This window comes from Tetrao urogallus (genome assembly GCF_951394365.1).
Source record: "Tetrao urogallus genome assembly, chromosome: 3".
NCBI lineage: Eukaryota > Metazoa > Chordata > Aves > Galliformes > Phasianidae > Tetrao > Tetrao urogallus.
This window is the reverse complement of record NC_136815.1, coordinates 38,839,768-38,852,589: the sequence shown is the minus strand read 5'-3', so window position 1 is coordinate 38,852,589 and position 12,822 is coordinate 38,839,768. Positions and strand designations below refer to the sequence as shown.

Genomic DNA, 12,822 nt, shown 5'->3' with positions numbered 1-12,822 from the left:
ATAAGTAGCTTAAGATGTTTCCTATAAAGACTTTTTGAATTCTATAAATTTGAAAGCGGGGGGAGGGGGGGGGGGAGAAGAAAAAAAAAGCCCATTTCCCAAAATATAGTAGAATTTCAAACTTACATTCAAGGAACTGTGGTGTTTTTCGCCCTTGCACTGCAGGTGCTATTGTGCGTTTGCCAAAGACTTGTGCATCAAAGCTGGCATAATCAAAGGGTACTTTCCCAAACTTCTCCTTTTCTTTTGTGAGGATGGTTCTGGAGGAAGTGACTGGTTGTGAAGTTCTGTAGTTGTACTGAGCTACTTCAAGCTGCTTAGTCAAATTTGTGCTGCAGAGAAAAGGAGGAAAAGCATGAGAAAGACAAGAATAGCAAAGCAAGAATATCTTTAAATAATATTTTACTGAAAAGTAGCAGACAGTTGCAACCCAGTATCAGAAAGTGCATTGTTCTCACATGTAACATCTACTGGTAGATACGTACAAGAAAGAAATCCAATTCTGGTGGCTGACCAAGAAGTCAAAGAGTACTTTGTCTTCATATAAGTTCAAAGCTGTGTGTGTAAAAATACCTAGTATTCTATAGCAATGCTGCAGGCAATTTACAAAGAGGATACCAATTTACTTCTGTACCACTGGTACCACTGTATTTCCTTTTTTTTTTTTTTATGTAAAATTTTTCTGGATTTTCGTAAGTCACAAATGACTTGTATTCTTATGGATCACTATTCTCACTTTACTGTGAATGATTATGGTATAAATTTAATACGAATGATCCAAAATAATTGCTTCTGCTATTTGGGAAGAATGATTTATAGTGTGTTATTCCATGTTATTCCATTTAGTTACCGTTCAGTAAGTACTTGTCTTTAGTAATTTCCTAAGGACTTTTCATATGTAGAGTTAAGGCACGTGCAGTTGGCAGACACATGGACATAATATTCTATAATGGCTCTGAAGGAACCATTAGAGCTGATCATGTCAATAATCCACAAATTAAAGTGTCCCCAAATAGACCTGAATATAATAGGTTGTAACGGTCGTGGTGCCAATGATGTGCAAATTATGCACGTCTGTAGGGTCCATATAACTCTGAACAAAATACAATCACAATAAAAAATGTTTTCTCTTTTTGATGCCATTGTACAAAAAATAAATTAAACTAATTAAATCAATGAACTTAAAGAAACTCATAACATGAATTAATCAACAGTGGGGAAACTGAAAGAGCAGAGTTCTCAATCCTTTCACATAAGTGGATCAACAATACAACTTCTTGGGGTCACTGAAAGATACCTCTGAAAAGAATCACAACAAAGTAGCCCCATGCTGCTAGAAGTGCAGAAAGCTCAAAAAGATCTTTAAAAATGTTTCAGTGGACAAAGTGTTGTAACAAAGGAACAGTTCCAGAAAATCATTTCTAACATTTCAGCAAATATAGCAGATTTTGTTTACAGAAGGAAGGCATTTGAGAATCTTCCATTAAGATACTTGTGTTGAAGTAAGGTTTAGTAGAAGAAAATGAATTGCTTTTTGAAACATATGCCCGTTGTCTTTAGCATCAGCCACACTCACAATGACCAGCAGAATGCCACTTGATACAGTCAAGTTATTTACCTTCACAGAGCTTCATTTTGCAAAACTGAAATACCTCTTTAGCAAAAGGGTGAAGGACCTGAGGACTGATAGAGTTTGTACGGAATACTTTGAGCAAACTAGACCATGGTGGGCTCCTACCTGTGAGTTTGATCATGGCACTGCCCTGCTTTTGGAGACTCGAGCTGGTTTTTTTCCTGGGACATTGCCAACTTTTCAGCTGCAGCAATTGGACAACCAGAAAGGCTGTTTAAAAACAAGGTGAAGGAAAGAAACAAAAAGAAAGAAATCTTAAAATGAAATTTTAAGTAATAGAAATGTGCTATGGAAACCAATGGCTTCAAACTTCTCTGGGACCCTATGGCAATAGGAGCTGCCCTTTAAAGTCAGATTCATTTGTTTTTCATCCCTTAGTGCAAAACTGTGAAATCTGCATATTAGAGAAGATATAAATGGAAACTGAATCATGTAGGAATTTTCCAGCATTGAGCTTTAATATTTTGTGGCTGGCAAGTCACAACAAGATTTTTATTTTTTTATTCTTATTTTTTTAAATGAGCTATTTCTTGGGTATAAACCTCCTAATGATTAGAAAGTTAGAAAGTGGATTTGTGGAAAAAAATAGCTGTATGTATGGCTTTTACCAAAGTGAACATTTTACTATTTCTGGCTGGACTTTTTTTTGTTCGTTTGTTTTTGTTTTTTGTTTGTTTGTTTTTTCTTTTTATTTTTCTTTCTTTCTCTATTTGCTTTAATTAAACAATGCTTTGTTACCCTATTCATGTTTCAGTTATGATACACGTGATGTGCTGCTAAGAAAACCAAGGATTTAAAACAGCTAAACACTGAAAAAAATATTTAATGGTTCCTTATACATTATATTAGACAATCTAACGATCACTCTAATTAAGACTTCATGCTATCTTTTTACATCAGAGATAATGACATAGTATGTTAATCCTTGAGTTTGGTGCCCTTTTACCATAGCCAATTAATCAAAATCAATCATGCAAAAAAAAAAAAAAAAAAAAAAAACAAAAACACAAAAATTCAATTCAGCCAATATTTTTTTGACTTTTTTTTGCGACAAATTTGATCATTAGATGGACAATATATTCTTCCAGAGGAATGGCGCTCCATAAGAACTACAGTGGCATATTTTGGCTTGCTGCCTGCCAGGAGACATCAGTGGCTTCAGCTCTCTGCCTCACCTGCAGCCCAGCTGTGATTCCCCAGCTGCCTGTCTGGAAGGCTTTCCTTAGTTTTACTTTCTCCCTGCAGGCAGAAAGTTAAACAGAGAAGGGTGTTCCAAGCAGGAAGATGACATTCCTGAAACTAATTAATGGAGTTTGCTTTTACAGAGATTCTAAAGTTTTGCCTGTAAAATTTCATGTTTTGCTGAAGCAGAACATAGTTAATTCCTGCCAAGGACTACTATGTATACAGTACAAAACAAAAAGGCTTTTTTTTTTTTTTTTCCCTGGGGGATTTCTAGCTGTAGCATTTATAATATATTTGTTCATTCCAACTTTTTTTTATATGATGGCGTTTCATCATTAGTGCTATAGTGATACCACATTTTGAAAACTCATCTGTGAGAAAGACTAGTGAAATCAACTATCTACAGTGCTGAAGCCATTTTTATATAATTAAATTAAAAACAATTGTTATAAATAATACAGACTAATCTTGCTGTTCATAGGCATTTTGCAGTAGAGTAAATAGCACCCAATTCCAAGGCATGACCACCAGTTTATTCATTAGTACATGTCAGATTTTAAGCAGGCAGCAAATGTTTTGAACTACCTTCTGTGTGTGTTGCGATTGCTGTTGACGTGTCCTCTTCCAGTGCATCCTGGAGTGGGGCACTTTAAAACATTTTCATGCATGGCAAGAACTAAGGAAGAAAGACAATTGGTAACATACATAACTGAATAATATAGATGTTAAAGAACAAGAATATTTCTTTTTTAGACTCAAAAGATTCTCAATTCTGTCATATTGTGACCTCAAAAGAAGAGAAGCAGCAATGAAGCCAGACCAGTGTCTCCGAGACAGACCATTTGACTGCTACTTAGTTGTAGTGTGTCTATCAACACACAGAACGTTTTTTCCTAGGGACTTCAGAAGGACAAAGGTGGAATTTAGCAGGGATATTAAGTCATGAAGCCTGTAGCTCTCTGGTTCACACCACTAACACAGTAAATGAAAAAGCGAGGCTATAGAGAACTCCTAAGAACCACAGTTGGCATACTTGTAGCTGAATCCCTCTCTGGCTCAGGAAGGCTTTCCATACCTTCCACCATGTAAAATGATCTGTTCTGAGTATGTCCTTTTGAATCCTGATATCTTCTGATTATCTGCTCTGTTCTGAATCTACTTTTGATCAATTGGTCATCCCCAAGCAGCAATTTACACTCTCAACAGGGATTACAACCTGTTGCATGAATATTTCTTATGTGCTGTGATGTCTACCATCTTTACTAAGAGCAAGACATAAATCTGTGTCAAACAGGAGACATCTTTATATATCTTTTCTCATATCTTCATTATCCCTTTAGGAGTACAGTGCATTCAGTCAAATGATTTGTTCTATCAGGTATCTTTTTAATTTACTGTCTTGCATGCTGCTGCAGAAAGCAATCTTACTATCTAGGATGTTTAAACAAATTTTCACATTATATTTTGTGTTATTACGCAACACTTCATTGCATCTCATTGCAGGATTACATACATACACACATACCAGTGTAACAAGATCAGTAAAATTAGAAATAAAGAGAGAAATTCAGGCTAGACTAGCCACACAAAGATTAGCATGATACAGCCTTAGGAGAGGGACTTGCTGTGGACCACTACTGGGATGCATGGATGGAAGTAATCTCATTGAGATCAGTGGAAGGAAGGGTGCTGGAAACATCTCTGGAAAGTCATGCCCTGGACTCTAAGTTAGTATCAGTGTGAAAACAGCAGCCATGGTGGGTGGTTACAGGAAATCAAATCAAGTTAAAGCTCTGAAGTGGACAGGTAATCTCTGTGCTGTATGCCTTTTGGAAAGGCATGGACAAGCAAGATTCTCAAGATTCCTTGCTACTGTATGCAAGTAGGAATGACCAAGAGCTGGATAGCAGCTCCCAGACCTTTTCTGCAATCTCACACAGAAAAAGTGGGTTTCCTTTCCAGCAAGAACACATGCTACCGACAGTAGTAGTCCAGATCCAGTTACTCTGGACTTCAGGGTGATGATACTCACTTTCTAGTGGCACTCTAACTTTGTGAGGACAGCCTGAGAGACTGCGGTGGTGGGGGTACAGCCCAGTCACATGCCCTGTGCCATCACATCCTGGGATGGGACATTTGGTTTCTCTCTTTTCAGGCCTGGGTGAGTCTGCAAAAAAAGTCAGATAAGGATTTTGATTGGTTTTTGACTATCTGCACTCAGCTGAGTGCAGGATGATAAAATCTCTCTTGTACTTCAGACACAGTTCCTACACAAAGTTTTATCACAGGTTTAAGTAGTTCCAGCATCTCTTTATGTTATTACACACTGTATCCTTAAAGCAGAGGCTCCTCACTCCTGGTAAGCCATTTATTTGGTAAACTATATAGCTTTAGGATTGCAGTGTCATTTATTCCATTCAGAGCTTCAAATAGGACAGAAGCCACAATCCAGTAAACCAGAGAACTGGCAGCATCAGCCAACTGCAAGATCTATAAAGGAATAAATAAATTAAAAAACAAAAACAAAAAGCACCAAACAGAAACAATCTTTTACTCTGCTAATGTCAGACTGCAGGAAGCTGGGACAACCAAATAAAAGATGAGGTGTGAAACAAACAAACAAAAACAAAAAAGCATTTCAACCAGAAGCCATTCCTTAAATATCGCAGATCTCTAGGCTGTAGGTTCTTTGTTAGGAAACTGAATATGTGCCACTTTACATTTGAGAGGCAAGGCAAGCAGCTCCCTCTGGTACACATGGCAATGCTGCTTTGTGGAATAGCCCACAATGACAGTGAAAGCATGGAGCAGCTGATACCCTTTCAAAGAGGAGGTCTCAGCTCAGCCCCAGAGCTACCACTCTGCAATAGCCACAGTGCAATCCCAATTTTTGTTTCAAGCACCTAGAACTGTGCAAGAAGCTCTGGTCAAAAAGCCTTTATTTGATTTCCAATGCAGGATCAGAAGTCTGGGCGAGAAAGGACTGTATTCTGGTCCAGAAAATCTCTTGTGAGAAATCTGCAGGAAGTGGCCGCATAAATTGCTGAGGATGGTTTTAGCTCAATCTGTGATTGGCTGCCAACAGCATTCAGCGCTGGGGGAGAAAACAGCTGCAGCCAGCACAGGGAGCAGCCTTCTTCAAGCTGATTTTGTTGGACCGTGAGGTAGGATGTGCTCAGCAGCAGGATTGTGAGACAGCTGAGGGTTAAACTTCCTGGCAAGACTTTAGGTAAAAGACAAAAAATTAAAAACTGGGGAGAAAAGTAAATTGAATGAGCATCAACAGGAGACCACATGCTTTTTAGAATAACTGCAAATGGAAAAAAACTGCAGTAGTGGACAGAGAATAAAGAGAGACCCTAAAATATGATTTAATTTTTTCCTTCAGTAATTGGAAAGCTTTATCATTAAAAAGATGGAAAAATGTAAATGTAAGACATGTTCTTCTGATGTGGCATCCAAGAAAGAAAATTAAGAGCTGATGGATTTGATGGTGGATTTTCATCACTAGAAATAAAAACCAGTTATTTATGTGATAAAAAAAAAAGAAAAAATCTGTGCCTGATGATATATTGACTAAAATCATGCAGTGTTTATACAGCCTGAAGATGGTCTTATTTGTTCCTGTATGAACATAGCCCCTAAGTCCACCTGAAAACTGCTAGTAATGACAATATGAGGTAAATCAGAAAGTGCAAAATTTTACCATGCTTACCAGCACTCCTCCTTTCTTTATGTTGTGAGAAACTCACATTGACTCCAGTGTGAACCCAAGTGAACAAACTTGGTCTTGGGATAAAAAAAAATGTACCTGCAGAATTTCTACATTTATCATAGTCATCTGAACAAATAAAGGTTAATGTAGTTTTGCAAGGAGGTAGACCAACACCTAGCACATACAGCTTATGACATGTTAATGAGAAGACAGAATGAGATGCATGACATGTATTTCCAGCCTGAAAATAATACAGAATGCAGCATAGTTGCAAATAGTGAAAAAATATAAGTTATCTTATACACTGAATGTTTTAGTTAACTAAATAACTATAATATCTGCAAATGCCACAACATCATCTACATGGACTCTAAAGTGCCACTCTGAAGAGTTACCCTAAAGTAACTCCAGAAACACAAAATCCATTTGTTTAACAAAAGCAGAAAATGCAGCTATGCTAGGGTGTCTTCACCATATTTGGAAGCCAAAAAGGAAAGATCAAAGGACAGACTAATGTAGAGTTACTTACTACAGCAGAAAATGTGCTTATAAAATGACATCTTTCAATGTTCTGTGATTACCATTAGTCAAGGATTTTCATGCCAGCCAACCCAGTATACAAATCAAACCTGAATCTTTCAAATCTCCAATTCTAGAAGCCTGATTAGATATAGAATATGGAACAATGGTCCTGCAGTTTTGTAGGATGTCACACAGCACCAGAAACGATAAAGATTTTGGAACTTACTGGTAATTCCACTGATGGTGAATGAGGCAGAAGAGCACACTTGTGCTTTCCTGGCTCAAAAATGCTGGCTGTAGTAAAATGTAACGTAGATACGTGAAGTAGGCAGAGCTCAGAAAGCACAGGGCTTAGGAATTAGGTGATATGTTTGGAAGAAGCCAATTTTTCACTCTAACCTATCCTTAAGCACTGTTTTAACGCCTTCTTTTTGGCTGCTGAAATTCAGGACGTATGTATTTACACTCTTTGGAGGAGGAGGCAGAGGAGGAGGAGGAGGAAGAGAAGGAGTGTCAGTGCCAGCTACACAGCCCTTTTAGTAGCCATTACTGAAATTTCACATAGCAGTTTGGCAGGAAGCCAAGTACCCAGTGTTTAACCTGGTCAGATGTAAGGCACTAGAGTGAAGGTACATAATTAGCAAAATTACCAGCTAAATTCCAGATTCTTTACTGTTTCTATAAAACCTAGCTCAGAGTTCTCTATCAGTCACAGGATAAATACTTAAGCCAGCAAGAACAGCCAAGAATACTTCCTTACGTTTGTTGCTAAATAGCTGTCTCCCACCAACGTCAATAACTTTGGTTTGTCTTCTCTCCCCCGCTAGATGCTCCAGGAGAAACCTATCCAGTTCCTTGTAGGTGCTGTGAAACACATGCCCTTGCTCTGCCTGCAGAGCTATTGCTTCTTCTAGCAAACTCAAGTTCCCTTTTGCTTTGTCCAGTTCAACTGACATTTCTGTGGTTTCTGACAGGCACTCGTTGTCATCTTCTTCACTTTCAGGGAACACATTCTGCATTCTCTTCTCAAAAGAATCTGGGTGAGACTCCTGAGGTGCTCTTAGCTCTGCTTCTGAATCACAAAGTGTTTCACAAGGCTCAAATTCTACCTCCTCCTTCTTAATTTCAGGGACTTCCAAGATGCTAGGTTGATTACACTCTGCAATATATTTCTGAGTTACATGGGGCTTTTCACTAGTTTCTTCTGAAAAATTTGAGGAGCTGTCCCACTCGTTTTCCATCATTTCAGAGTTGCTTTCGTTTTCCTCAGATGAACAATATTTTGGGTCAGAAATAACAGTCTTTTCCTTTCTTTCAGCTGAGTCAATCATGTAACATTCATCAGTGTCATCACTTTCTGTTTTTAAGGATTGAATGCCACTGTCATTTAGATTTTCTGCCACTGCTTGACTGGGTGCATCTTTTGCAATTTTTCCACTGTTCATCAAAGATTTGGCCATGGCATCTTGGTAACTGGTGTAGTTATCTTTTCTTTGACTGGAATTTTCTTGCCCACCTGAATGAAGGGTTTCCTCACATGGTTTTGCAATCTTTTCCTCTGCATAAGAAAATGGCAAGAGAAAAACATGTAAGAAAAGCTTTTTATATCATTTAGAAGAGATATGAAGATATTAAAAATTTTCATTACTTTACTCAAAAGTACCCTTAAATTATTTAATTTACCAGTGCTGTATTTGAAATGACTACTTGTAGCACCAGGACAAGCCCTTCTAAAATTGTACCTGCCTTATATTATTGTTTCATTATTGCTATTTTTTGCTGTTGGTGAAGAAATATACTGTCTTACAACATACATCTTCACATATATTTGCACAAGTATAATGCACTACAGATATGCACATAAATACTATATAAGCATAATCTATATCATATACATAGAAACATATACAAACACACTTAAAAATTCTTCTAAAATCCATTTTCATTTTCCTTTCATCTAAGATCCCTAAATATTTTCTCAAAATAGACCCTAATTACTTTTTGAGCACCATGAAAGACCTTGAAGGAAAAAAACATCCGCACTTCACTAAGGGCAAGCTCCTGGTCACCATTACAATTGCCACATTAAGTGATAGATCAGGTCATGCAGGCAAACAGAAATGGTTGTTATGTACAGACTCATAAAGGGCTTGTTAAAGACACCACTGAAGTGCATCCTGTCTTTATAAACATCTTTCTTCAGAAGAAAAGCAGCCGGCAGATGGTAACAGAGGCTGCATGTAGGAGAGGTGGACGGTGTGGAAGACAATATGCCTTTTGTATCTCATTTAATTTTTTTTATAAACATTTCCTCTGACAAGGACACTCAAAAATACATCTCCATCATCTTCCTTTCTGGTAATTATCTCTCTAAAATCAACACTGGTTTGCCAGGATCAAGTAAATATTGCCATAGTAACTAAAAGCATTTTTGGATGAAGGGAAGAATTTAGTCACAACACTAGCCCCTTCAATAATGCTGATTATAGGGTACATTCTTTTGTTGGGATCTATTCAACATAAACTGAAAAATTTAACATTTTACTTCCTAGAAAGGAAGATGAATAAACAAGCACAGACTATTTCCCAAGATGTGTCTGCTCTCTCCTGAATCAGAAGAACTCCAGGTTTAAATAATAAATTAGGTATAGTCTAAAATGCAAATGAAGTTTCTCTCCATAACACAGTGAGCTATTAAGAGAAAGTGTAAAGGGTTATGATAATTTTAAAGTATTATGAACTACAGAAAACAAATAAAAAGCATTTTCAGTGAATATGTCCAATTCATTGAACTATTCTCTCAATCCACTTAACTACCCACATGTGTACAATAATGATTTATAGACATTATACCTAATTATGCATATTTGGGCTGTGTTAGAGTGCCTAACAAAAGCTCTAGAAAGCAACAATTACCTCTGTTGCTTAGCTACATAGTTTAAAATATTCCTATTAAGTGCAGATTATTGTGGAGGGGAAAAGGGGGACAAAAATGCACATGTGCACCACAATGCATTTCACTTTACTGCTGCCAAACTGTTAGCATTTTGGGTCATTTCCAGTTTACATAATTGTTTGGTTCAACTGTTTGTTATATGTTAAAAGAAAATATTGATTAATTCTTATTATTCTTCAGAAAATTGGGCTCATGCAGGGAGAGGTGGCCTTGTGCACTGTGTGTGTGAAGTCGTGTTTTAAAAAAATGTCTGTAATCCTTAGCGTAACTTTTTAGCAGCTGTTCCGGTACCCCACACATTGCAGTATTCTGAATAAAGAAGTCTGTTGTCTTCACATCTCAGCAAGTAAGAACGATCATTTGGCTCTGTTACAAACTTTAGTCAAATGCATTTTATTATTTGCTCTTCTGCCGTTTGGAAAATGAAACATTAACATCAAAACGTCATTTATAAAAGTAAGAAGTTAGTTCTACCCACTATTCAGAAATAAAAATAAAAATAAGAAGGTTTGATAATAGCAGTAGATATTTTCAACTATTATTGTTCTAGATTAAAGCAATACAAGGCATTGCAACTTAGGTGATGGCTTCTGAAACCAGCATGATTGATACTGAAATGAGGAATTTTACAAATGCAATGTTAAAAAATGTGTTGTTTAACTGGTTTTAATGATTCAGATGTCTCAGCTTTGCTTTTCACTCTATAGACTGGATTTCATTTTAAAACAATCAGAACTCAGCTTAGTTTGCAGTGGCCTCAGTGCATGAACTGAAGCATTAATAGGTGAAGCAACAAGAATGAAAAGTTCACAATAAAATCAGCAATATTACTCTAAGAAATTAAAAGTAAATATCCAATCAATCTTATGTTCTAGCTGAAGTTTTTTTCATAGATACTTTAACTAATAAGGTTAATTCAAAAGATATAGATTGCATTATCAATGCCAAAAACAATTGCAAGAAGTGTAATAAGAATCAAATTAACCTTTTTAAAATCAGTTTGTTTCTCATAACTGAATGGGTGCAAATAAGGTTCTACTAGTTTATGTCAATGGTCTGGCTCAACACTTGCCCTTTTTTTGAAAAAAAAAAAAAAAAAGTTAAATAAGGTATGTTCATCTGAATATGGCACGTTCTACCGATTTAATCATCAAAATATTTTCCCTTCAGCGAGTTCAGAAACAAGACAGAGTTCTGCACTGATTTAAGCAGAACAAGGATTTGATTAATCTGACAGTTGTCTTCTGTTTGTATGTATATGTAGCTGTCACATGTAGAATATGTGGAAGAGTTATTTACCTCTTCGAAAATTCTATTTAGAGTGAATAAAGATCTAAATTCTTAATCTCATTTCTCTGCTTCCTTCCAAAATATTTTAAAAGTTTGTACAGGAAACCTTGTAATGGGAGAGGAAAGTAAATTACCTTTAAACATCTGTAGTAACAAACAACCAAGCAGAATACAAGTTCATTCTGTATTCTGTTTTCATAGTAGCTGTGATTACTAATTTCCCAGTGCCAGATCCCTTTCTTTTTATCTTGATGGTTGCCATCTAATGATGACTCTTCCCTTTAAAACAATGCAGCATATACTCCACTGATTTCTCACCTCCCTGATTATCAACTTGTGCAGTATTATTTAAACAGATATGCAACAGTCAATTTAGATTGATGTTAATTGTTCATCTTGAATATATATATATAAATATATTAAGAAAGAAACAGACAAAGAAAAACTATAGCTATATATTTCTGTATCCCCACACTCTTCTATATTTTGCAGCAGACACATTGTAGAAGTTTCAATAAATTGTCAGACGTCTGACTTAGAAGAGTTTAAATAACAAGTATAAAAGTGCTGACTCTAATAATTGTGTTAATCAGAACACACGTAGCCGTCACACGCATGAAATTGCTTTGCTAAATGCTAAAGTCAACAACATTTTGCTAAGCATTTTGTTTTTCCCTAAGAGCTCTATATATTCCAATGAAAATCTGCTCTTCATAAATGTGTTTTTATCTGTGGTGGGCTTAACCTTGTTCTTTGACAGACCTAGTGGAGAAGCAGATGCTGCTCCATATCTGACCTGCTGTAGTAGTTGTCTCTCTGTGTGACCTACAAAGCATTTACTAGACCCCAGGAGGAGTTTGTACAAAATAATTGAATGGTTAAAGCTAGATAGAAATGCACTATTCCAACTCCATTACAAGCCAAAAGCGTTCTGCATCCTTTTTGAAAACAGTGTTTCATAGCTCCCCTTCTGTGGAATTCAGGTTTGTGTGGAGCCTTATTACATGATTACCTGGAATTGAATTGCTATCGAGGACACCAATATTCTCCTGTAAATCTGTCCTGTCTTCATTTTCCTCTTTGCATTCCAGGCTGGGACTGTAGTGGCGAGGCTTCATTAGCAGAGACTTCCTTTTGTTGACAGGAACACCTGAAATCTGTTCTTCAGCTTTTCTCTTAGCCATGGAGCATTTGTAGGCACTGCAATGATTAATGGGTAATGACAGGGAAAAAAAGATTGAGAGAAGTGAGGGGTAAACTGGTTAAAAAACTACAATCATCATTTCATGTATACGGGAGAGGACTGACACAACATCAATTCACCTGCAACAGCAACAAGTTGTGTTTAACAGAAATTTAATTTTAGCTTATGTTCTCCAAGTTTCCAGGATCCTGACAAATTTACTATTTTTTTTTTTTTTTTTTTTTTGAGTGCTGCCAAAATCTCTTTGGGGGAAGGGGAATGAAGAGGAAGACAAAACTAAAAGATCAATAATTCAACATGCTTGATCTTAAGTAACC

General features: G+C 36.6%; 1 protein-coding gene across 1 annotated transcript in view; it reads right to left on the bottom strand.

The window, feature by feature from the left end:
• The window catches only part of ST18 (ST18 C2H2C-type zinc finger transcription factor), a gene marked incomplete at both ends in the record, with an annotated part of 171,501 nt that overhangs the window by 34,468 nt on the left and 124,211 nt on the right, over positions 1 to 12,822 (bottom strand). Inside the window, 6 exons of the mRNA XM_079533679.1 lie at positions 127 to 332; positions 1,739 to 1,843; positions 3,404 to 3,494; positions 4,851 to 4,985; positions 7,816 to 8,613; positions 12,314 to 12,501. Coding sequence (XP_079389805.1) covers positions 127 to 332; positions 1,739 to 1,843; positions 3,404 to 3,494; positions 4,851 to 4,985; positions 7,816 to 8,613; positions 12,314 to 12,501 — 1,523 coding nt within the window. The remainder of the gene's footprint in view (positions 1 to 126; positions 333 to 1,738; positions 1,844 to 3,403; positions 3,495 to 4,850; positions 4,986 to 7,815; positions 8,614 to 12,313; positions 12,502 to 12,822) is intronic.